This window comes from Leptonotus elevatus, chromosome 6 (assembly GCF_054856555.1).
Source record: "Leptonotus elevatus isolate MCC_2025b chromosome 6, RoL_Lele_1.0, whole genome shotgun sequence".
In the NCBI taxonomy this organism is placed as follows: Eukaryota; Metazoa; Chordata; class Actinopteri; order Syngnathiformes; family Syngnathidae; genus Leptonotus; species Leptonotus elevatus.
The window spans coordinates 18,755,202-18,780,380 of NC_141244.1; the positions used below are offsets into that span (position 1 = coordinate 18,755,202).

Below are 25,179 nucleotides of genomic sequence, written 5' to 3' on the forward strand. Positions count from 1 at the left end.
TTTTCACCGGTGCACTAAAAAGGTTTTTATTTATCAAAAAAAAAAAGAAAGAAGAAGAAGCTCATGACAATGCAGCACCCGGCTCAAAACGGCATCTGTCCAAACAGGTCAAGTAATGCATATTTTAAAAAGTCCAGCTAACAAACTGTAAACTCCATGAGAAGTGATCATCTAAAGTGCTTTAGGTGGGAGATAGAAGAGAGCAACCAAACCAATCAAAAATGCACAATAATACTTTGCTTTCACATATTGAGTTTATCAAGTGTTAAAAAAAAAAATCGTAAAGGCTTAAAAAAAAAAAGTTAAAATTTCATTGATGTTCTAACCCGTCTAATTATTTGTTATTTAAATGATTTTTTTGGTAAGAATTGAGCAACCACTGGCCATTCCAACATCTTATCCCACCCTTCCAGACCCCAAACCTTCTGAGTGTTAGATCACATCATGAAATCCATACATATCTAGAACTTTCTCATCATCATACTTTGTTCCTTTACACATCACTTCCGGATCCACAGCATGGTCACATGACTAAAGGCTGTGTTCACACTTGGGAGTTTAATACTTCTTTTTTTTTTTGTCCTGTCGTATTAACGCTGGTCCACGTGAAGTTCATTTGCAAGCGGACCGAGACAACTTCTTCAAACAGTCTGGGCCAGGATGACGGTATTCACACATGAACATAACCTTAGATCGGTCACCATCTGCTTGTCCGGTGCGCACAAAAGTTCGGATGACAGCATTCACATTGGATGAAAACAAACAGTACTTGCGGCGCAATCGCACCAACGTTCGTTTTAAGCCTGAAAAGTGTGAACACAGCCCGACAAACCTTTAAACTCAAGAGAACTGAGATAAAAATGTCGTAGACGCTGGATTTAACTCCAGACATTCCTTCACCTCACCAGTAACTCACAGTCTTTACCGCTTCTTCCTCTGCTGCCGAATCGCCTTTCTGTGCTTCAGGATCAGGTCATAGAGTCGGTCCAGGCCCTCCCTGAGTCCGTCCCCGATGATGGCGCAGGCGGGTTGCAGGTGCCACGGCGTCGCTGGGCTCAGCTCCTTGAGCGCCAGGAGCTTCTCGATCTCCGGCAGCCCCAAAGAGTGCCTCAAGTCCTGCTTGTTGGCCACCACCAACAGTGGCACCCCGTGGTTCTCCGAAGTCTTGGCGATTTTGTGGAGCTCCGTCTTGGCTTCCTCCATGCGCTCGGCATCTACCGAGTCCACCACAAATATGATACCGTCCGTGCATCTGGTGTACGACTTCCACAGCGGCCGTAGCTTCTCTTGGCCACCCACGTCCCAAAATTGGAAGTTCACGGAGCGGTGGCCACCCAGGGAAACCCGCACCCGCTCTGCGTTGAAGCCCTTGGTGGGCACCGTGTTGACGAACTCATTGAACTGCAGCCTGTACAGCACGGTGGTCTTCCCGGCCGAGTCCAGACCGAGGATGGCGATGTGGAAGGACTGGAAGAAGGGGATGCTCGCCAGGAAGCTAGGTTGTTCCGAGAAGCCATTCCCCATCTTTCCTCATGGGGAAGGGCCGGTGGGTTTGGAGCCAACTTTCACCAGCTAATCCTCAGTGTAATTTTATAATCCAAAATGGCTGCAGCAACAACCTAAAAGCACATGATGGTAGTTGTTTTTATGAAACACTGTTTTACTGGTGCAGTATTGCAACAATGATGTAAAAAAAAATATATATGTATAAACAATTGTAGGAACTTTTTTTAAAAGGACAGTATAGAAAATTAACTTTTTAATAGCTAATATTTAAATATTTGGGTCCCTGGAGCACCTGCCTATCCATCAAGTGTGAAATTCTAAACCAAAGTAAATCTTTCGTTATCTGCCTATTTCTAAAATATTTTGTGAGCAAGCCAGACCGATTTTTTTGCCAATTTGTGACATCGCATTTTGACTATTGCGTGAAATTAAAATTAATTAGTATGCTGTGACTATTGGGGTATTTTGCTAAAGACACCCGTGAAGCGCTTATTGAAAATGTCTTTGCGACGCTTGCACTTTTGCTTGGGTTTGTTCCCAGTTATGCAGCTCAAATTAAGACTAACCAGTTTGACATCATGTGCGGAACTATTGTGAGCCTTCCTGGTAAACTACTCCTTATCTGCAACTGATTGTGATTTATTAACTCCAACTTGCATTAGCAATATTACACTTAATTACACATATTCCTAAAGCTTAAGGTCACTGGCTAATAAATGGATTTTAAAAAACAAAACATTCGGGTCTTCTTTTTTTTTTCTATGCAAATGTTGGGGTAATATGTCAGATGTATTGCATACCAAGATACCAGTTAAGAATGGAACCTGTTGTAGTGAGTCACCACCTATGACAAAATAAAAGACTTGGTGGGGCACGACCGTAACTAAACATTATGTCAGTGAAAAGACAACAAAGGCAGTATTATTATTATCCAAGGCTGATTTACAACGGTGTGCAAACATGATCTAAGCTACCATGACACATTTCTCATGTGCATAGAAACACATAAAAAGATAACAAGCAAATGGAAAATATCGCTCGTGGCTGCAACCTTATTTTTTAATATATCCCAAACCTAAAATATTGAACCGAAAACATTTACATTTAGTTAGTATTGCATTTCCCTAGCGCTTTTCTCAAGATACGTATATGTGTGGTGCATACCTGCAGTAGAGCTTAACCTAACACGTAAACCTGTTTTAATTACAGGGGGCGACTGCACACAAGGGAGGGGAGGAAAGCAGATAGGTTGAAACCTACCGATCTGAGACCTCGGCAGCGCAAATATCCGTCGCTCTTCTGGACCCTAAACGCCGTCCTCCGTCGTTGAAAGGTGGATAATGTCGAATTTCCACCTCCCCGTTGAGATCGAAGCGAATCCACCGACCGTGAGTGCTCGGAGCTCGGCGTAGACCAGACTGACGACGCCTGGGCTCAGCAGACGGAGTAAACGCCCATATCGACTACGCCGCCACACGCGATTGGCTCATTCGAGCTCCTGTCTGACCGCTGATTGGCCCGCCATTGCTGTCAATCAACAATGCGCCCGGGAACGAGGATCACCTGTTGCAGTTCTGGCGTACGCCGCCGTCGTAGTCTTAACTTGTCTTATCAATTTTTAAATCTGCTGAGGCACAACTTGCTTCTTGCCGTTGTGTTTGACAATTGAAGTCTTTGAAAGATAACAGAACGATAACCATGCATCTTCATCGTTTGTTACTATCGCTACTATATCATGATAGTTGGAATCCATTTGCGTTTCTACAAATAAAGAAGTTTCATTGTTAATGTCATAAAATAACTGTTTTCGTATCAATACCCCTTTTCCGTCCCAACCACGCGGAAAAGGGCCACATCCAGATCAGTGGCCACATCAGACTGAACGCGAATTTGTTGGGTTATGCTCATAGCAACGGTTAGCTTAGCTAGCTAGCTTAGCAACCGTGTTGTGCGTATGCACATGCGTGCGCGCTCCTATCATGCCCCCTCCCTTCAGTGTGTTTGCGTTCAAAATGATTGGTCGAGAAGCAGGAAGTGGGTGCACCAACAATGCCTTGACAGCGCCTCCCAACCAAGCGATGGCCATTGTAAGTACTACTACTGCTTCTGGTAACCGGTACACCTTATGTTGTCCTTACATTGATCTCACTGTTAGATATAAAATATTGTATTAAATATATCAGATAAATAGTTAGTTAAAAGAATCACTGGAATTTGAAATAAGAGAAACGCGTGGCCCTAAGGTCACACGGATGCAAGGCCTGATTTTGTTTGATTTTATATTTAGTGTATGACTTGTGCACGTGCTCACAGATGTCGCATTCATATCATGCAAATATTCTACATATGCTTGCAGCATGTGCGTGTTTATGTATTTCTTTCTAGGGTGTGGGGAGTGTCAAATGGCCAGCGGGCCTGCTGCCTTCATCATAGCTGAAATGACATCTAAACTTATCGCTTGAAGTCAACGATTGCTGCTGACATTCTATATTGCGCAAACTCTGATATTAAAAGCAGTATTGGGGCCTTTCTGTGGGTAAAAAAAGATACTATAGAAAAGCTTCATTTTCAGAATTATATAAGAAGTTTTTGAGGGATTAAATTTTTTTTATATTATTATTATTTTTACAAACATGGCAAATATAAACTGTTCTTCAAAATAGAGGATTCAAGGTGTTTCTTTTAAAGCCACTCCAATTTGAGGTTTACTGTCAAGTAAAACGTGTATTTAAAGGAGCAGCACAATGTCCATTCAACTGAAGCGAAAATTCAATCATTTACATTGTTTTTATTTCTCGGGTAGATTCTCATTTGCCACAAATAACTTGTTGTTGACAACATAAAAAATATCTTAAATAAGACCATGGATGAGTGTGCCAAGTGAACAAAATGGGTAGTATAATTGACACTAAAAGCATGTTTTGTGTTTCCTTTGTACTAAGTACAATTCACAATTTGTACTTTTGTACTTAAAAAAAAAATAATAATAATAATGAAAAGTGCAATATCAGTAGCTTTTCAATGTAGGAAACAAATGATGCAGACACAAGCAATAAGCATATAGTTAGCCATGATGTCCATAAGCCAGAAGCATAGCTGCACTGTGTTTGTTTACTCTCTCTTCTTGTCTCTTATGTATTATGTTCCGCGTCGGAATGCGAATGTACTGCCACACCCCTAAGTGCTCCCATCTTTTTGTGGCTTTGTCTGTCCCATGTTACAGTAAATGCTAATGTGTAGCCACCTAGCATTGTGCTGCAATGGAAAGGGAAGGCCAATTGTCCCATGAGAGATGTTTCCAATTTGTGTCAATCCCTTAAACTGCTTCATATCATATGATGCACAGGAACCTCTGAAGGTTGCAAGCCTTGAGTGTAATGTTTCAATAAATCCGATAGATGGCGGTACATAATAAAATTACCCGTGTGCCAGTTCAGGCACCGTACATGTTATTGAAGTGTGGGAGGAAGTTTTTTTGTTTTATTTTTTAAAATCTTTTTTGTGTGTGTCCTTTTTTTGACCAATTTGGCACAATTTGACCAATGGCGGTATAATAATTGTCGTGTGTGTGTTTAGGTTATATATATTTTTGTGTGGTATGTTTGTCAATTTTTGAGGAGGGAAATTCGGGTCCATATTTGTAAGGATTCAGTTTTTGTGGGGGATGTTGTCAATTTAATTGAAAATTTGTTGTCATCTTTGGGGGGAATTTATGTCGTTTTTTGTGAGAATGTATGTCTATTTATAGGGTATGTATGTAGTATGAAATGTTTGTTCAAGTTCTATGTGAATCATTTCCCAAATTTTGTAGGAGTATGTACATTTGTTTGGATTTTCTGGTGCAATTATGGGAAAGTTTTTATTTTTATTTTTTTAGGAATGATTGTTGGAATCATTGTCTATTTATGTGGATGTCTTTGGTCCATTTTTTGGTGCACATTTTTGTCCATTTTTGTTGGGCACGTTTGTCCATTTTTTTAGAATTGTCCTTTTTTTGTGGAAATGTGTCTAGTTTGTGTGAATCATTGTGTGCAGTATTTTTATTTTTATTTTTGGGGAATCTTTTCCAAGTTTTGGGGAAATGTTTTTTATTTATTTGTATTTTTCCCTCTACTTTTGTATAAATGTTTATTCATTTTGTGGGAATTATTAAGTCCATGTTGGTCCATTTTCAGGGGAATTTGTATACATCTTTGTGAGATTTTTTGTGCTGTTTTGGGCAGAGTATTTATCCTTTTTTGGAGGGGACTGTTGTTCTTTTTTGTTCGTGTTTGTCAATCTATTGTGTGAATTCCTGTTTGTCAAATCTTATGGAAATCTGTCTCCATTTTTGTGGGAATTCTTTCCCAATTTTTGTGTTTTGTATTCATTTGGATTTTAATTATTTTTTTTTTTTTTGGGGGGAACATTGTCCTTTTTTGTTAGATTTTTTTTTTTTATATGGGGGTATATGTCATTTTTTTCGGAGCTGTTAGTCAATTTATTGTAGTCAATTTTTGTGTTAAATATATTATTTTTTTCCATTTTTGTGCAATGTTTTTTTTGCCCTTTTCTGGGGAATTTTGTCATTTTTTGGGGTGAGGATTTTTTTTTCCTGTAAGAATTTATGTGAATTTTCATCTGAATTTACATTGATTTTTAGTGAGAAAGTGCCCCACCGCAGGTGCATGCACCCCACCCCCCACCTTGGCACGCCCCTGCTTAGCAGAGGTATGCATCTGTATCTGTCAACTGGACGACTCCATTAACAGCAAGCAGTTTGACGTGAACTGTGTCTCATCAGTCCATTTTGTTGGCCAAAGGTGAAGTGTTGAGATGTAATGACAGAGAACACGTCAGTAAAACAAGCGAGCGCTGAATAAACGCAACTACTTGCGCAGATTGCTCAAGCTGACAGCTGCGTCCCAACGCAGCAACGCAAAGGTGCCTGGCTGTCTTGTAGGCCGCGTGAGGAATATAACCCCCTCCTCTCACTCGTAAATCTCTCCGGACCGTCGGTACGGCGGGCGCCTGGAATAGACATCGAGTAAGCCGCTTTCTCACAGCTTCGTAGTGCCTGGCCTTGCTCAACCCCGCCATTAAACGGCAATTGGCCTCCTGAATGGAAAAGGTCACACGGCAAAGTGTTGCTGCATTTGTCTCTGATTACAAGGACCAGCTCTAAACAAGCAGCAGGATCCTCGATGGTGCATGAGAGTTTGCTCAACCAGTCTACATGTGCTATGTGGACTTGGAGAAGGTGTGTCCCTTTGGGAGTGCTGTGAGGGTTCTATCATGGGAGTTTGGGGTACTGAACCCCCTGATACAGGCTGATTAGTCCCGGTACGAGTCGTACGACCAATGTCAGTGTTTGGGCCACACTGCCGGCAGTGAATCAAATTTGTTTCCAGCGAGGGTTGGATGATGGCAAGGCCGCACGCACTTTGTCACTGATTTTGGCTAAATTTTGTATATATTTAAAATTGCTGCCCTCGCAACTTGACCCTGGATAAGAGAAAGGAAATAGCTAGCTGGACAGCTCACTCTTTTAGAATAACAGTTGAAAATAAAAACAAGCTTTTCATGGTCCTGTTTTTCTTCCTCTCCATGTCTGGTAATTGGCTCACTAACGTGGGTTGGACTGGACCATTATACCAATTATTCATTGCAAGTCTTGATTACTACCAAAGCTGAGTGGCCCTACTGTGTGTTTCTGGTACACCACATTTAGGTACTAATCAATCAATCTATCCACTTAACTGAGTACGAGGGCGTCGTTCTCTTCATTCTTGATGTCTCGGCCAAGCGAGCACAAGTCGTGTTATTCAGCGTTCAGAGTTCCTGCACTTGCTCAGTTAAAATGAGCTCGGATCGAAAGTCAAGCTCCACAATTCCAAAACTTTGCCTCTTTCCGAGAGAGAACAAGTTTCGTCTCCATTCTGTTAAGTGTGTTGGCGCAGGACTGTGGAAAAGGCCGTAATTTGATACATGACTCATACAAGGTCCAAGTATTTGATACAGACCGCCGAGATCCGGAATAGTGCAGCTATAGGAGTTTTTTGTTTAGTCCAATTTGATAGGCTATGTGGACATTAAGAATTGAGACACACCAGGAAGTAAAAATTGAGTTCTCCTCCTTGAGCAGCTTCCATTCTTCTGGCAAGACTTTCTACAGTACATTGGAGTGTCTATGGGAATGTTTGGAGCGAACTTTAAGTGGGGTTTCCTTTTTTCCCCCCAGAGGACTTTCCCCCATTTTTCAAGTGCTTTATTTGGTAATTTTTTTAAGGGAATGTTTTGTTCTTGTGAGGATTTTTGACATTTGTGTGCTTGCGTGCATGGTATGTTTTTGAGAGTTTCTGTCCTTTGAAGAAGTATTTTTGTCTATTTCCGTGTGTGTAATGTATGTTTATTGTTGAGATATTTTTTGCCTGTTTTAGTCAAATTTTGTATTCAATGAAGGCATTTTTGGTGGGAAACTAATGTCTCTTAAATAATTTGTTGTCAGTTTAGTTCTGGTCTATTACTGTGAGAATTGATGTCAGTTTTGTGGTAAAAAAAAATTTTGGGGGGGGGGGGGCGTTTCCTCACCATCCCCACTCAAATTATTGTTTAATGTTAAACTTCTTGTTCTTGAGTCATACTGTACGCAAGTTGATGTTTTCTGGTTAAGAAATAGGTAGATAAGGTAAGTGATTCTCAAAGAGTGATACGAGTACCGCTGATCAGAGCCGTATATAGAGAGAGTTTGGTCAACTGCTGGTCACATTACATATGGGCGCCATGTTGTTACTGTGCTGAAACCGAGTTGGCCAAACTCTCTCTATATACAGCTCTGCCGCTGATGGTACGTGGGCTCCCTCTAGTGGCATGCAAAAGAATCACTTTATGTTCAAATTTGTGGCTTTTTTTTTTTTCATCTATTACAGAACATTTGTTAAGTAAATCAGTTCAACTGTATTTTACGTAACATATTTGAAGTACATCTGCATTTATTTATTTATAAATTGTAGGTATTTGTTTTTATTTAACTCTTACGTGTAATACCTATTCAATGAATCATTATGCACACGTTTGTTGTTTTCTACATTTAAGCTCAACGTTGTTGTTGTTATTATTGTTATTATTATTATCTGAATCAGCACTCCTTTCACCCATTTCACTCAAGCACAGTAGCTACTTGCTTTACTTCTATATATTTGACACACTCATTCGCGGCGTTTGTGTGCGTGTGTGTTTTTTTTTTCCCGGTATGTTTTTGGCGCTTGTACTATAGCTATCAACGGTGTTGGGTCTGTGTCCCCGACTCCCCACTCCCGCCCCTCCTGGCGCTTAGTGCGCGGGGCAGCCTGACGCAGTCAGCCTACCTCCAGGCTGCAGTCCGGGGACCCCGAAGCTGGACTCCCACTTCCATTTCCACGCGCGAGAGGAGAACGCTACGCAATGTGGGGGATGAGGAGGAGGACGCAGGGCGCGGAAGGGTTGACCTCCACCGGAACCAGAGTGAGGAGGACGATGAGCTTTGGAGTTGGGACGCTTGTCAAACTTGTGGCGTGCGTCGTGTTTGCGCTCCCCGACGCAGTGCGCGCGCAAACAGGTACGTTTGCTAACTCTTCTCATCAACCAAACTTTTTTTTTTTTTTTTACATCGGGATTATTTTAGACCAAATCGTAATGTCTGTAAACAGCAGACTAGGGGATACTTCCGGTGCCAGAAAAGTAACAAGCATTGTCTCTGAAATGAAACTGTTACCCAAAAAAACCACAACCGGCTAAATTGACAAAAATACAGCCACTTAAATTGAAGTACTGTACCTGTGTAAAAAATAATAATTAAAAAAACAACACTAACAACTTAAATAGAAGTACTGATTCTACACCTTTAAGTTAGTTACGCTGTAAAGTAGGGCCCACTAAAGTAAAAATTGTTAGCCTAATAGCATAATCGTCAATGTCGTTTGCAGCAATATCAATAAAAAAAATGTGCTTGCCAAAAAAAGTATTATTCTTTTGTTTTGTCAGTTTTTTTCTGCAACTGCACTCGTTTGTCAAATTTGTTGTGATTTTCTTTCTGAAAACATTCAGATATGATTTTGCCATTAGAGAAAGCTCCATCTTTTTGCTGCTATGACGTCATGTTGAAACGTCCTCCTGCATAGTCGGTGTACGGTGAAGGATAAAGTGCACTCATCACTGCAAAACAATCCAAAGTTGTCATCCAAGTATGCAGTGTGGTCAGGTGAGGACAGGAGCTTAATGAGGAGTGATGCAGCCAGGTGCCGAGGCTGTCATATTGTGCTCGCGGTGCATCTACATCAGGTTTATTCCACCTGTCAGTCAGGCATCACCTTTCATTGAGGTCAATCCTCAGGCCGCCACTCGGGCCGGGTCTTTCATGTTCATGGCTGATATTTTTACTGACGTGCCAGCCTCTTTCTTGCATCATCTCACTATTGGAATACACAGAATAGAAGTACGGTGATACTCTTACGTTCTTACTAGTAACTAAAATAAACTCGTGTGTCACAATATCACTCCTGTAAGATATGGAGTTTATAGCCTATATATATTTTTTTTTTTCCCCCATTTTTTGGTACATTTTGTGGGGGGGTTTTCCTGAATTTTTATAAACAAATTTGTTTGAATTTTTGACAATTTTGATGGAAATCTGATTATTTGTATTTGTGTCCGTTTTTGTGGCAATTTGTCTCTATTTCAAGGAGTTTGGCATTGTTTGTTTTTGTGGGATTTTTTCCCATCCACTTTTGGAATTTTTTAAATTAATTTTGTGTGACTCAGGATTACAGTACGTGTCCATTTTGTGGAGGAATGTTAAATTTGTGAGTTTTAATTGGCCATTACATTTCTTGTGGTGATTCTTTAGCCATTAAAAAAAGAAAATTGTTAGGATTTGGGGTCTATTTTGTGTGGGGACTTTGTGTAGTTATAATTTTTTTATCTATTGTTGGGATTTTGTGTCTAATACAAGATTTTTTTGTCCTTTTTTGCAAGGATTTTTTGGGGTGGGGATTTTTATTGGGATTTCGTATAATTTTGTAGGAAATTTCTGTTGGATTTCTTGTAGTAATACTTTTTCCATCCATTTTGTTGAGATTTTGTTTGTACTTTTAAGCGATTTTTTTCCTTACAGATTCTTGTGTTGATTTTTGCAGGGATTTTTCAATTTTGTATAATTTGTTGTGAAATTTTGTTGGGTTTCTTGTTGTAATCGTTTTTATTTGTTGGGAAATGTTGTTGGGTTTCTTGTAGTAATAGTTTTTATGGGATAATAGTAATGTTTTTTTTTCTTTGTCTATTTTTGCAGGGATTTGTGTTTGTGAGAAATGTATTAGGGATTGCTTATATTTTTCACCTATTTTGTTGAGTTTTTTTGGTGTCCATTTTATGGGAATTTTATTTTTATGTATTGGCCTTTTAGGCAGGAAGTTTTTGCTGTGACTTTTGTAGGGATTTAATATATTTTTTGTAAGAATTTCTAGCTGAATTTTTTGTAGTAATAATTTTTCATTTCTTCTGTGTACATTTTTGCCCTTTTAAAATTTTTTGTTGAGGGTATTTGTGTGAGAATTTGTGTTGACTTTTTTTGTGGCAGTATTATTTAATTTTGTTACATTAAAGATGGCTGAAAAAGTCATGATTTTCACAATGACCTGTTAACCGAGCTAGATGAAGAGTTGTTCCATAATCATACCTATTGATTGTCTCCTTTTTCTAGTGCTCCCTCCCGAGTGTGCCCCGGGGGGCCACGGGATCCTACAGAACCCGTATCGCAGCACCACCTTCAGCTCCAGCTGGCTGCTGCAGTCATCGCCGCGGGACTTAGTCTGCGACCATTCCCTGGCGCCCGGCTGGTACCAGTTCCAGATCTTCGACAAGCCAGCTTGCATGCCCACCCGGTGTGTGGAGGTATAAAGTTTAATCCATCTAACTGCTAAGTAGCGGAAATGACTTTTATTGCCCTCTGCAAAGAAATGTGTTATGTAAACATCTCGGATTATAGTATAGCCATGGAGGTTAGATAGATACTACTCATGATAGACAGACCTACTAATTTTCATGTTGCTACTCAAACTAGGTTTGGGGGTAAATTTTCTAAAAATTGCAAAAGGTGCTACTAAGCTACCCCTGGAAATGGCCCTAAAATGGCTGCTTCAAACCAAAATGGCAGGTTATGAGTCTACTCATGAAGGACATGTCTGCCCAATTTCATGTTGCTAAGTGAAACGGGCTTTGGGGGCTGAATTTAGAATAATAAGAATTTTTGGAGTTTTGTACTCAAATGAAGCGTTGCGGCTTGTGTCAGGTGAACCACTGTGGGACCCAGGCTCCTGTGTGGCTGTTTCTGGGAGAAGGCCAGACGTTGCCGGGTCCTCTGGAGCTTCGGCATTTGACCGCCTGCGCCGCCTGGCAGTTATTCCCGAGCAGCAGCAAGGAATGCTGTCTGTTCCGTATCCCGTTGTCCGTGCGCAACTGCGGAGAGTTCTACGTCTACTTACTGCAGCCCACTCAGGGATGCATGGGCTATTGTGCACAAGGTACTGAATGGCCAAACTAAGTGGACAAAAGTACTAGGATGACAAACCTCTTATTTACGTTGCAATTTTTACAAGAAAGATTCTGATACTTAATTGAAAAAAAATAGGATAAAAGGCCCTTATTGCAGCAATTCTGAATGTTCTCACTTCTGACAGAAATGGCAGACATGTCACCTTTGACCTCGCTTACTTGCAACCATGGTGAGGTCAACGTGGACGGAACGTGTACAACAAGTGAGGACCTTTTTGTTTTCTTTTGGTCCATGGCTGTTTTGGGAATCACTCCCTATCCACTGTGTAGTACCTCTATGTAATAAGTTTGACATTTTGTACTTAAGGCACCTAAATGATATCGATGTATAATACTTTACTTATACAGTGAATCACTTTGAGGCTTTTTTTTACAAGGTGCCAGTATACTGTATTGTTGGCATGTGCTTACCCAACCGAAAAGCATAAAGGGAATTTGCTGTGTTCAGAATCATTCACTCATTCCCTACTCCCCAATCACCATCCACTACAGGGATATCTATATAGTTGGCGTTTTAGTCAAGAATATATAGTGCACTGTAGTACAGTTGTGAGTGTTAGAATCCCAACAGTCCATGTTTGCCACTCGCACCTGTCTGCTCCTGTTATCTAGGATGCCAAAACATCGGGGAGGTCAGGAATTCTCCCTTAATGAGCCCCCGGCATGAGGCATGTGTCCCCACGTCAGTCGGGGGTCTTGACGTTTCCATGGTGACAGCTCGCTTCCAGGCTGGGATTCAAGGTTGTTCAGACAATGTTTAAAGTCAGATTCTTAAATGTTAAACTAGTGTGAAAAGAAGAATGGAACCACAGTTAACCCATTTAAAACATTGGTTGTTTGGTTCTTTAGTTTGTTGGTTGTTACTCGTTTAATTTGTTATTTGGTTAGTTAGTTGATTGGACGGTTGGTTGGTTATTTATTCATTCAGATATTTAGTTGGATGATTGGCGGATTCATTAGTTAGCTAGCTATCGAGCTCGAGAGATGGGTAGCTATAGCTAGTTGAATTGATAGCTAGCTGGCTTGCTAGTTGTTTGCTTGGTTCATTAGCTAGTTATCAATTATGTACTTGGTTAGTTGGATAGATGATTATTTGTCTGGATATGGTTAGATGGATGTTGATTTTTAGTTGGTCCTTTAGGTGTTGGATATTTATTTGTGTGCTTAGTGTGTTTATTAGTTGGTTAGTTAGTACTTGGCCATTTTGTTGGTTGGAGGGTAAGTTGTTTGATGTCTAGTTGGTTCATGAGTTGGTTGTTGCTTAATTAATTGGTAAGTATTTAAATGCTTAGTTAGCATGCTGAATAATAGTTGTTTAGTGTTTTGGTTAGTACTGTATCTTATGATTTGGTTTGATGGATATGGGCTTGGTTAGTTGGTTTGATATTTAGTTGGATGGGTGGTTGGTTAATTAGTTAATGGTTGTTCATTCGTTACTTGATTAGTTGGTTGTTTGGATGGTTAATTGGTTGGATGTTTAACTGATTTGTTTCTTCATTAGTTGTTGTTAGTTACATACTCAATTGGTTACTTTGGATGGTTAGTTGCTTGGATGTATATGTCTTTTGATGGTTAGTTAGTCAGTCAGTGTGTCAGTTAGTTAGAACTGTATTACCTTTAAGAGCAATGGGCAATGAGCAATTGGATCCATGGTCCTTTCTTTCTTTCTTCCTTCCTTCCTTCCTTCCTTCCTTCTTCTTCTTCTTCTTCTTCTTCTTCTTCTTCTGTGACTTCAGTCAAGCGACCTGGCGCGCCGTCCGAACCCATGATCACTCCCAAGTGGACAGCAGGTGGCGTGCATCTGAAGTGCAGCTTCTCCAGCAGTTCCAACAACTCCAGCAGCTCACTGGGCCACGTGGTGGCTTGGTCCCGAGCCTCACCTCAGGGCAAGCGGGAGGAGCTCAAGCAGGAGACCACCATCCAGACTTGGGCCCTCATTGAGCTGGATGGCTTCAACCTCCGCCTGGGAGACAAGGTTAGGCCTCACTCGGTCCATAAAAGAAGTCAATAATTATCGTTGAGTACTTTTTGAATGAATGTCTTTCTCTCAGATTTACTGCTCGGTCTACAGCTTCTTTTTGGATTCTCCGGACATCCACGGTGCTTCAGTGGAAAGTCAGGAGTTCTTTGCTGGAATTCGGGTACATTCCAATTTTTTAACTTAATCAATATTACATTGGGTTTTGGTATTTTTATCTTGGCTGAATAAGACACTTAAGGCAGGCATTTAGCAGTGTTCAGCAACTTTATTGATGTTCAGGGCTTTTGGTTGTACATCAGTCAGAAACATTGAACATTTTCTATAACATAAAAGTATATCATGTATGTATGTTTTTATGTACCGTAATATATTTTTAAATGTAAAATATGTATATATTATATTCTGCACATTTGAATGTATCTTAGCTTGCATTAGTTGTCATAATGCAAATAATATAATTTTGAATGAGCCAATGAAAAGAGAAAACAAATAAAATAAAATATATATTTTTTACATAGTATCGAAAAATTGTATAAACTACATGTTATGTATTTGTGTATACTCACATATTTTTAACATTTAAAATATATGTATAGTTTAGTTGTTTTTGATATTTATATTAATTTCATACATTTAAATGCATTTTCGCTTGCATAGCTCGATATTGACAGAGTATTTAAATATATGAACTGTTCTTCTTGCATCTTAATGTAGTTTTAAAACATACATTTCTATGATTTATTTTCTAAATATAAATGCATGTGTGCTGGCATTCTTTTCTGCAGCTTAGACCCGAGGTGAGCGTCCTATCCGAGGACGGGAAGCTGTACGAGCTGATGGTCGAGAGCACCGTTCCCGTCCCGTGTCTGGATGAGTCGTTGTCGTCTTCCCCTTCTCACTCAGGACATTGCACTCTCTCTTTGATGCTTAGCTTAGGTGATCACACAAGCCTGCAAAAAATCTTTATTTTAATTGTACACATATTACACACATAGCAGATACCCTTGAGAAAAACTGCGTCAACTTTATCGAGCATCTCCCAATTACTGTTGATATGCAAATGTATATATTTATTGAATTGGATGTATTGTATAGGTTTATGTATATTCTACAACAGCATGTTACGATCACATAGCACGAAAAAAAAATAAGACAAGATGAGATTTAAATTCATCATGACGAGATTTGCACTTACCTCGTGTGTAATGAAAATATGTGTGTTTGTTGTAGACGAGGCTGTGCTTGGCTCCGACGTGTCCCTGTCCTCATGCTCTGTGGACTTGTCCGGAGGTCCGTGCCAGGACGGCACGTGCGGCCGGGCTATGGTCCACTACACCGCCATCACAGACTTTGTCAGAGATGGTGACCGGACCACTAACATCTCTATCCAGCCCCTCGTCACCAGCAATTTAGTGTGGAACGGTTACGCGCCCGATCCTGTTCAGGTAAACCAAAAGTGGGTGCGTGATATAGCCCCGGTCAAACCTTGCTATATTGCAGTTTACCTGTCGTGCCCCTGCTATATCACACAATTGCTAGGTTATTTTCACACTGATGGCTAGTTTTGAACAAAGTCATGGAAAAGGGTCGCAGAGGGTCGGATTTGGCCCCCAGGCCTTGAATTTAATGTGTGTTATAAATGATAGACTGTTCTGTATTTATGGATTCTTTCTTTTGTAGCTCAAAGTGAATGACGTGCCTTCAGCGTACTGTTACTCTTTCACCGACCCGCACGTCGTCACATTTGATGGCAGGTACTTCACTCTTCTTTTTATCTACGACATTCACTATGCAATCAAAATAAACTTGACTATTTTTCCTTATTGGAAATAATCACTCAATTAAAGTGACTTCATTTTTCCGAAGCTCAAAGTGCTAATGATTAGGAATGTTTGTTAAATAACATTTTTAATATTTTTATGTCTTCTTTTAACAACCCGCATAATTCATCTAAATCAGGCTAAAATTACGTTCGCCACAGGATGGGAAAAGAAGGGAGGGGAGGAGCCAGCCAGCATGTGGACAAGGCTTTCACACTGCTAAGGTGGCTGAAGAGCGTCTTGTTGTCTTGTACTAATGAATAGTACGTATGTGGCAGACTTATAAACCTTGGCGTGGCGCATATTTGATCATAAACAGTGGCTTAACAGAGAATATAACAACTCACAGGAATATATATTTTTTAACTTCTGTGCACAATTATTAATATTACTGCAACTTACTGAGAAATTGTGTCCTTCTACGCCACATATATCTGTGTATCTGTATTATACTGCCAATAGGTGGCCATGGCGCAAACCAGAAGGAACAGCACAATGTCCATTGAATTGAGGCAAAAAACGGTTTCATTTCTTTGCATTTTGTTGAATTATGCCAATACTGTCCATAAAATAAATTAAAGTACAACATTACAGAGTGCTGTATTTTTTAATATTTTCAGTAGGTTTTGGGAGGCTGGTAGGGTGCGAATGACCCCTTGTGAGGCGTTTAAGTGTGAAAATAAGTTGTGTCTCTCCCCTCCCACAGGCACTATGACAACTACCAGGTGGGCACGTTTGTGCTGTACAAGAGCTCCCGCTGGCCCTTTGAGGTCCACGTGCGACAGTGGGAATGCGGGGGCGGCGGGGCGGCACCCACATCGTGTGCGTGCGGCGTGGCGGTCCGGGACGGCAAAGACGTGGTCACTTTTGACATGTGCGACGGGGACGTGGGCAAAACCAAACCTCGCCTCTCTGTGAAGAAGCGAGACCTGAGCAAGAGTGGGGTGCGCGTCCATGAGGCCTACCAGGGGCGCAAAATCACTGTGAGTGTCATTTTTTTTGTGCTACTTTTTAAAAACCGATTTTGAGCATTTTCACTCATCTTACAAGGCAAAGAGAATATTGTGTGCTATGACTACATAAACATGGTCATAGTAAAGAAAGATTGGATTCCATTCTTTCATTAGAAAAAAAAGTATATTTCTACCTTATTCTGTTCTTTAGTAATCACCATGTGAAAATAGGTAATTTGAGTGACATCAAGCAAAAATGGAAAAAAACGGAGAAAATAAGCTTTTTGTGAAAAGATACAACAGTGACTTTGACACTAATATTTTTTGTTTAGTGACGCTTTGTGAATTTGATTTAATGTGACAAACGCTTCGATCATTCACGTCGACCTTGAAAACGTTCTATTTCCTAAGATCCGCCATGTGATACCCGGGAGCCCATTGAAAAGAGATATAATGCTGCCATCTGCTGGCCATAGTTAGTGAGTGTTGTTGGATTTCTCCACGCCATTCACAAACCAGCGCTGCCCATTGTAAGAAGAAAAAAACGTACTTGACGTCGATTGACGCTATTGGCGGTATTTAGTGAGCGTGTCCGTAACGTCGATTGACGTTTTTGGTGGTAAAAGCGTCAAACATATACAATCGGAGTATCAAATTTGCTTCCATCAGGCCACTTTTTGTCCAGAATTTAGCCTCTATGTGTTGCTATTTCAAATGAGCCTACATAATCCAATGAGAGGTCCATGTAATTTTTTTTAGACAGTGTTACAATTTAAAAACATATTTGCTATTTTTTGGGCCAAAGCACCGTCTAATTTAAGAATATTGCATTGGCGCCACCTTGTGGCATTTTGCTACAAGGAAGTACGTTGACATAAGGGGAAGAGCTCTATAAAGTGATGTAGGTGAGGTGGCGGAGCGGGACTCCAGGTGGCGGAGCGGAACCGTCACTTGTCTTCAATGCAGGTTGGCGTGGGTTAGCTTCCCCACCTGGGAGACCATGTTTGTGTGAGTGATAAAAAAAAAAAAAGAAAAGAAAAGTGATGTAGTAATTATAAAATGAAGCAGAGGGCCCAATCTGGCCCAGGTGCTTTGAATTTGTCACCTTGTGCTTTCCACCCTTACCACAGTTGACTTTCTCGTCTGGAGCGTTTGTACGCGCCGATGTGGCAGATTGGGGTCTGAGTCTGACGCTGAGGGCTCCCGGTTCAGACAGGGGCCACACCGTGGGTCTGTGCGGCACCTACGACGGAAAACCCGACAACGAATTCCAGTCCTTGGCGGGAACCACAATGGTGGATTTGCAGACTTTTATCTCTCACTGGAGGTCAGTGTGTTATGGAGACGCTCATTTACAACAAGCAGTATGAACTGCAATTAACTGGACAGTTAAAGCTTTAAAGCAGGGGTGTCACACATACGGCCCGCGGGCCGGATTAGTCCCACAGACACCCCTGCTTTAAAGCTTTAACTTTGACAGCCCTGATTGTAACGCTTAGTAGAAACACGTCTTCCATCTTCTCCCCTCCTGCTAGGCTCAGTCCAGGAAGCAGCCTGTTCGACACCGTACCACCACCATCATCGTCCCCTCCGAGCGTGCTCAATTCACGTAAATTCTGCGACTGTCAATCATTGGCCCTAAGTGGACCACCGCACATGGGTTCCCCACATGAAGCCTGTTCTCGCCATGGTAACTTGCGCCTCTCCGCCGTCATCCCGTCTCTGGACGTCACGGCCGAGTACATCAGCTCAGTGGAGTTGCTCACCGGGGAGGAAGAACCAACGCAACCTTCCGGAGGTCCGCCATCTGGGCGGCGGCATAGGCAAACCCATCAATTCATCCCTGCCGCTCCACGCCAAAGCCTCAGCCAGTCCGACATGGAGAGCTATGCCTATTTCTTCCCCGAAGACCATGAACCTGATACTCACGTAGACCTCGATCTGACATGGCCGACGCCCTCTGGGTTGACTGAGAACGAAGCACGGGCCGAGTGTCAGGGCGTGGTCGCCAACTCTAGCCTTGCCTTGGGCTGTGGGGGGCTTCTTGGTGCCGACGTGGTGGCCGGCGCGGTGGAAATGTGTGTCAGCGATTTGCGGCTAAAGGACGAACGATCATGGCTGGACGCCGTCCTCCCTCTGCTGGAGAATGAGTGCGAGAGGCGGCTGGTGGAGGAGGGCCAGGGGGGGCCGCACCAACTAAATCAAAGGGACCACCGGGATTCTGTGTCTGTGCTCAGGTGTCCGAATCTGTGCAACGGAAATGGACAGTGCTCAGAGTGGGGATGCGTCTGCTTCCCCGGCTTTGGATCCTATGACTGCAACATCTTATCTGGTGAGGCAAAACACATCGAGGTGGGGGGTTTGCTGCACAGATAGAACAATAATTGCATCACAACTTATTTGATTCATCAATTTTTTTTGTCGTTTATAGGGTTCTTGTTTGATGTGACGATCCCTGAATGTTTGAACGTTGATAGCGGATCAGGATTGTTTGAGTACCGTATATATCAAAATTATAAGGATTTTTGTTTTATGTAGTATTGCCCATTGATTTTTGTATCTTTAGATTTTTAATGTTTACATATTTTCACTGCCTTAAATTTTTTTTGGGGTGGGATTGCTTCCGGCTATGAAAACTATTTTAATTCTGACTTATTGCTTTTTACACTTAATGTAAGTATTAATTATTTAGTAATATTTTAGCATTTGACACATTTTTCATGTTTTAATTTTTACACATTAAAAAAAACCTTTTTGTTATTTATTACGGTTACTGTTTGTTTAAAATAGTTTGGAATTTTACATTTTTAAATATTTTCAAATGTATGCATTGAATTTTTTACGTTTTAATTTTCACGTTTCTTAATTGAATGTTTTCAACAATTACCTTACGTTTTTTTTTACATTGTACGTTCCAAAAATATATATTTAAAGTTTGTTATTATAGTTTCTGATCTACCTTCAAGTTTACATAATTTTTTTTTTAAGTTGAACATTTTCCTATATTGTTTTTTTGTACCATTTTCAATATTTTACTTAAAATTACCATTTTAAATTGTTTTAACAATATGCTTTTTTAAATTAAATATTTTTTTATTTTTAAACTACCTTTTTTGGGTAGGGCATGTAGAGTACTAAATTTTACATTTGACATTTTTGTTGTGTGTGTGTGTGTGTGTTTGTATATATCTGTTTTTCAGAGGACACTCCGGAGATCACGAATTTGGAGTCGGGAGGTCTGTGCGACGTCCGTACCAGCGACTGCTCCATCGTGCACGTGTCAGGTGCCGGCTTCAAGGACGGCTATCAGCTCAAGTGCGAGTTCGTCCAAGAAAAGGTACTTCCTGTTTCTCTTCTTCTTCTACGACTACCGGTACTTCCTGGGTCAAGATTAATGTCCTCTCATGTCTTGTTGTGAGTTGTTGGAAGGTGAGTGGCTTGAGGCCGAGCCTCACTTGGTCGCCGCCACCTTTGTGGACGTAACGGCTGTGGAGTGCCGTTTCCCCCTGGAAGTCGCTCGATCTTTTGCGGGCGTGGATGTGAATGCAACGGCGACAAAGCAACCATTCCTGGCCCGCTGGCAGGTCAAAGTGAGGACAGACCTGAATTTGTTGGTATTGTTGTTGTTGGGGAGTTTTTTTTAATATTCAAGAGGCAGCATCACGTCGTTTATTAAAATAAACTACAATCAAATGGAATATGGTGGACAAAAAACTTATATTTATTTTATTTTATTATCTTTTAATCAAACTATATTCACATTAAATTTAATTAAAAAAAAACAATACAATAAAATAACATGAGGTAAAATCAAATGTTTAATGTAAAACAAAATAACAGAATAAAGAAAATAAGGTAAAATAAAATTGTTAAATAAAATTAAATACAATGAAAACAAAATTGTAAAAGAAGCATCACATATTGCAACAATATACAGCAAAACAAAATAATGATGTTGCATACTAAAACAATGTCATGTTGGGTCTTATATCTCCAAGGCATGTTTTTGACTTCCTTTGTAGAAGCATCTGTGACTATTTTTCCAAATGATCACATGTCCATCTGCCTTTGTTTATGTCAGGTGTCCAATGACGGTTACAGCTTCAGTAACAATAAAGTCGTGACCGTGTACGACGGCGCATGTCACGTGTGCGGCCTGGATGCCGACCCCCTCTGCTCGCTCAGGGTAAGTGTTTTGACATGATCTTTTTACTTACGGACCATACGAGCATGTGACCTGGCTTGACCTCCCCCAAGGACAAGACGTGCAGCGTCGATGGCGTTTGTTATGATGGAGGCCAGTCGCACCCCTTGAACCCTTGTCTCGCCTGTCGACCCAACAGCTCGCAGTCTGCTTGGACCGCCCACCGCGGTACGGCATAATGCACACGCGCACACACGTGTGCATAAAGTAAATTAGAATCGAATAAATGAAAGAAAATATGGTGTCGTTAAATGGACCAAAATAACGTACAATGAAAATAATAAAGTAAATAAAATTAGGTAAAGTAAAAAAAAAAAAGAAGTGAAATCAAACAGTCAAATGGAGTTAGATATCGTCACCCTCTTAATAATTGCCTGTCATTTTTTTTGCAAAAATTATTTTTTTGCATAAATCTTCTCATGATGCAAATGGTAATTTTGTTGTGCTTCCTGAAAAATCTGGAGAAAAAAATTATTTAGGATTATTTTAACTCATTTACTCCCAGCCATTTTCACTAAAGCAATCCCTTTTATTCCCGGCTGTTTTACTGTATTTTGACAGATTTTGCAAGGCCCACAGAATATTGGGTTCTATTGTTATAAAACATGAAAAGAAAGATTAGAGTTTCTTCTTTCATCAGGAAAAAAAAAGCACATTTCTATATGTTTCTGTTTTGCAGCAATTAGCATTAGAATATTGCTAAGTCTCCTCATTATTCACAAATCTATTTAGAAATGTGAGTAAATAAGCTTTTTTTTCAACATGGCCCTGGTTGATCTCTTTTGCTCTGCTGCCACCTGCTGGCCATTTGTGTAAAAACTAGCATTTCTTCAACCATTCTTTGTAGTTGAGAGGCTGCATCAAAGCCTTCTGTATGATCTAGCATAATTTTTTTTTTTAAACCCTGTAAAAATACGTCTTTGGGACACTTAAAGCATTTAAAATAGAACATATTTATATGTTTTGGGAGCAAATGAGTTAAGAAGGCATTGATATAATATAAAACATAAAAAATACAATGAAATAAACCAAGTAAAAATAGCAAGGTACTATATGTAAAAAAAGTCAAATTGAAATTTCAAAGTTGATCTCATTTTGCCTTTTCTGCTAATTGGTCAATAGAGAACGAGCCCCCCGTACTGGCGTCCTTGCCCTACCTCCTGCAGTCCTTCCAGGGAGAGGAGTTCATCTACCAGCTGCAGGCACGGGACCCCGAGGGCTCGCCGGTGGTTTTCACTCTCCGTTCGGGTCCTCAAGGTGCGTCTTTGTCGCCGTCCGGTCTGATCCGGTGGAAGGCGACATCCCAGAGTGCGCACATGCACGGCTTCGACTTTACCGTGACGGACGACTGCCAATCCGGGACCTCCGCCTCCCTGCAAGTATGGACGCCCACCTTTACTACTTTTACTCTGCACGGACCACGAGAGCGTTTATTCGACATCATTAACAATCCTGTCATATACTACAAACACTGTACTGTTCCCTAATGTTGACGGCAGCTTTTGAGTTCTGGTTGGATTCAAAACTTCCGCTTCTATACGGAAAAGTTTCTCTTTTTAGTTTAAAATTGATTAATTATACCTACAATAATTCTAAATAATACAAAATCCTAATGAATTATTATCTCATAATTACAATAGACCATTTTTGACGACTGGCGTTTGCTCACAGGTGACGGTGCGTCCGTGTGAGTGCACGAATGGCGGCACGTGCGTGATCGACGTCAACGCGGCTGCCGGCAGCGGTGAATATACATGCGCCTGCCCGGGAGGGTTCAAAGGTCAGCGTTGCGAGGTGGACGTGGACGACTGCAAACCCAACCCCTGCAGGCTGGGACGCTGCGTGGACGGACCTGACTCCTTCACGTGCATCTGCCCGCCCGGAATGACAGGTGACCTTACACATGTATGTCGAGTCATTAAATATGACAGCAAACGTGGATTTTGAATCGTCAATATTTCACAGTTGCTACCGCCTGGAGGGGGCGTGGCTTCTGGCTAGGACGAATATGGTTATTCCTTGCTTTATAACAAGGCACATTTTCCCTATTGCGGGACTAACAAAGGTTATCTTTGTCTTCTGTTGCGTTTTTTTTTTTGCGGCTTTACTGCATTGCAGATTTATGTTATCATATTAGGGGAATTTTACGGTGATCATTTTTCCACATGAACTGTTACTACAGAGTGGACAGTTGGCGGCCATCCAAATCTATATTCTCATTTGCTGGTTTCTATGTGATTCAACAGGCCAGGCTTGCCAGGCCACACACATACAACGTCACAGATACTACAGTATATAAAGTGAGGGTTAAGTCCCCAAAGTGGACAAAAGTAATACATGCACCTCAAATGCATATATTTTGTGCTACATACATAAAGCTTTAAAATGTATATAAATATGCTACTTGGTGAGTTTCGTCGATTGCGATCCGCGTTCAAGGCATACCCCGCCTGTCGCTGCAAGTTAGCTAGGATAGGCTCTAGCATGCTTGTGAAAATCGGATGTTCACTTTGTCGCGTGTGGTGTGCATTCAGGTGGAACGTGTCGAGAGGATGTGGACGAGTGCGTCTCTCGTCCGTGCTTCCCCGGGGTGGACTGCAGCAACACGCTGGGCTCCTTCTCCTGTGGACTCTGCCCACGCGGATACGCCGGAAACGGCATCGTGTGTGCTCGTGAGTCCTCTTGGGTTTTATTAGTAACATTTGTTTTGATTTTTTAAAAACAATGTATTCATTTATTTTATTATATTAGCATTGATATTGTAAGTACTCTTTATTTTATTTTTATGTTTTTATAGCTTTTGTCATAATCTATTATTTTAATTTGTATTGTTACTGTTATTATATTAATGTTTTTATAATTTGTATATTTTTGCATTAGTTTTATTTTTATTAGTCATGCAGCCAACAGTACAGTATATAGTAAAATATATTTTAAAACATTTTTATTCTATTTTTTTTTTTAGTCATTCTATATTTTTACAATGTTTTTTTTTTTACCATTAGAGCAACTCTCACCCTGTCAAGAATATTATTTACTTATTTTGTTAAAAAGTTTTTTAATCAATTTTATTTTCAATATTATTTACTATATTATTTTTATTGTATTTTGTTATTATTGTTTTTATTCATTTCATTTTATTGCTGTTGTTAGTATTGTAATTGGCATTATTTAATTTTATTTATCTTTTTAAATAAATTCATATTTTATTTTCTGAAATTCCTTTAGCCTTCAAAGCGACTGTGACTCCGGCGAGAGTGGGGCCATTCCCTCCGAGGCCCCGAGCCCCACCGCCCTCACCCTGCTCCCGCAGGCCGTGCCACCTTGGCGTCCAGTGCTTCGAGAGCCCCCATGTGGCTGCTGGCTTTGTCTGTGGACCCTGCCCACCTGGTCTCTATGGCAACGGAACCACTTGCACACCGTCAGGTGAGGATGCAATTAGATTTTTTTTGATTGGATTATATTTGATTTTATTTTTCTACATTATTATGTTTAATAATAAAAAGTACATAATAAATAAAATAAAACGTATTTTCATATAACAAATCTGTTGTAATGATATGTCCAAAAGGATAAACATTTTTGGGGGGGTTTAATTAGAACTAAAAAGTCTACACACCCCTTTAAAAATTCCAATTTTATATGATTTCAAAAAATGAGATACATTATTTCAAAACTTTTGCATCCTTAATGGGAAAAAAAGTAAGTAAAATTCTGAAAGGTTTATCAGAGGCACTTTAAATAGTGGCAGTTGTGTGCCAGTAAGTTTGAATGTGATTGGTTAAGTGTGAACACATCTCCAGTTGTTTTAAGAGCAGACACTTACAGTATGCCAACACATTATCTCAGTTGTCTATTGCGCTTTCTTTGCAAGTCATCTTTTCTAACTTGCAGTGTTTTGCAGGCCAGGCGAGCGTTACAGCTGAACAAATTCCAAGCGGCAGGGAGATGCACACCACCTTCTTCTCATTTTCATCGTCCCCGACCTCACCCAGACGGCCCCCGGACAGAAGCAGGAGACCCGGCAACACTGTTGCCAACCCACGGAGATCTTCTCCTTCTTCAGAGAGAAGTCCCGGACGCTGCCCGCACGGATACGCGGGTGATGGAGTCACGTGCAAAGGTAGGATCACTATAAAGGATAGGAGG

At 40.7% G+C, this 25,179-nt stretch overlaps 2 protein-coding genes across 3 annotated transcripts in view; one reads left to right on the plus strand and one right to left on the minus strand.

The window, feature by feature from the left end:
- arl4aa (ADP-ribosylation factor-like 4aa) lies at positions 1 to 2,958 on the minus strand. The gene is made up of 2 exons (XM_086078078.1): positions 2,767 to 2,958; positions 1 to 1,619 (listed from the first exon to the last, which is right to left on the minus strand). Exon 2 carries the CDS (start codon positions 1,522 to 1,524, stop codon positions 922 to 924), a length of 603 nt encoding a protein of 200 aa, XP_085934204.1. The 5' UTR covers positions 1,525 to 1,619; positions 2,767 to 2,958; the 3' UTR covers positions 1 to 921.
- The window catches only part of vwde (von Willebrand factor D and EGF domains), a 26,322-nt gene continuing 3,886 nt past the window's right edge, over positions 2,744 to 25,179 (plus strand). The window contains exons 1-21 of one of the 2 annotated variants that reach the window (XM_086078076.1): positions 2,744 to 3,593; positions 11,222 to 11,412; positions 11,810 to 12,041; positions 12,198 to 12,275; positions 13,809 to 14,047; positions 14,124 to 14,213; positions 14,839 to 14,989; positions 15,284 to 15,498; positions 15,734 to 15,807; positions 16,580 to 16,856; positions 17,957 to 18,153; positions 18,362 to 19,158; positions 20,027 to 20,163; positions 20,246 to 20,416; positions 20,908 to 21,012; positions 21,084 to 21,198; positions 22,153 to 22,409; positions 22,702 to 22,921; positions 23,565 to 23,702; positions 24,259 to 24,456; positions 24,935 to 25,153. In XM_086078076.1, the coding sequence (XP_085934202.1) occupies positions 3,461 to 3,593; positions 11,222 to 11,412; positions 11,810 to 12,041; positions 12,198 to 12,275; positions 13,809 to 14,047; positions 14,124 to 14,213; positions 14,839 to 14,989; positions 15,284 to 15,498; positions 15,734 to 15,807; positions 16,580 to 16,856; positions 17,957 to 18,153; positions 18,362 to 19,158; positions 20,027 to 20,163; positions 20,246 to 20,416; positions 20,908 to 21,012; positions 21,084 to 21,198; positions 22,153 to 22,409; positions 22,702 to 22,921; positions 23,565 to 23,702; positions 24,259 to 24,456; positions 24,935 to 25,153 (4,234 nt within the window). In that variant the 5' untranslated portion in view covers positions 2,744 to 3,460. Of the gene's footprint in view, positions 3,594 to 8,793; positions 9,083 to 11,221; positions 11,413 to 11,809; positions 12,042 to 12,197; positions 12,276 to 13,808; positions 14,048 to 14,123; positions 14,214 to 14,838; positions 14,990 to 15,283; positions 15,499 to 15,733; positions 15,808 to 16,579; positions 16,857 to 17,956; positions 18,154 to 18,361; positions 19,159 to 20,026; positions 20,164 to 20,245; positions 20,417 to 20,907; positions 21,013 to 21,083; positions 21,199 to 22,152; positions 22,410 to 22,701; positions 22,922 to 23,564; positions 23,703 to 24,258; positions 24,457 to 24,934; positions 25,154 to 25,179 lie in introns of those variants that run through there. The other variant, XM_086078075.1, reaches the window with a different exon arrangement.

Excerpts from the sequence above, each read along its gene's own strand:
- arl4aa (XM_086078078.1), bottom strand. The coding sequence starts at position 1,524 with ATGGGGAATGGCTTCTCGGAACAACCTAGCTTCCTGGCGAGCATCCCC.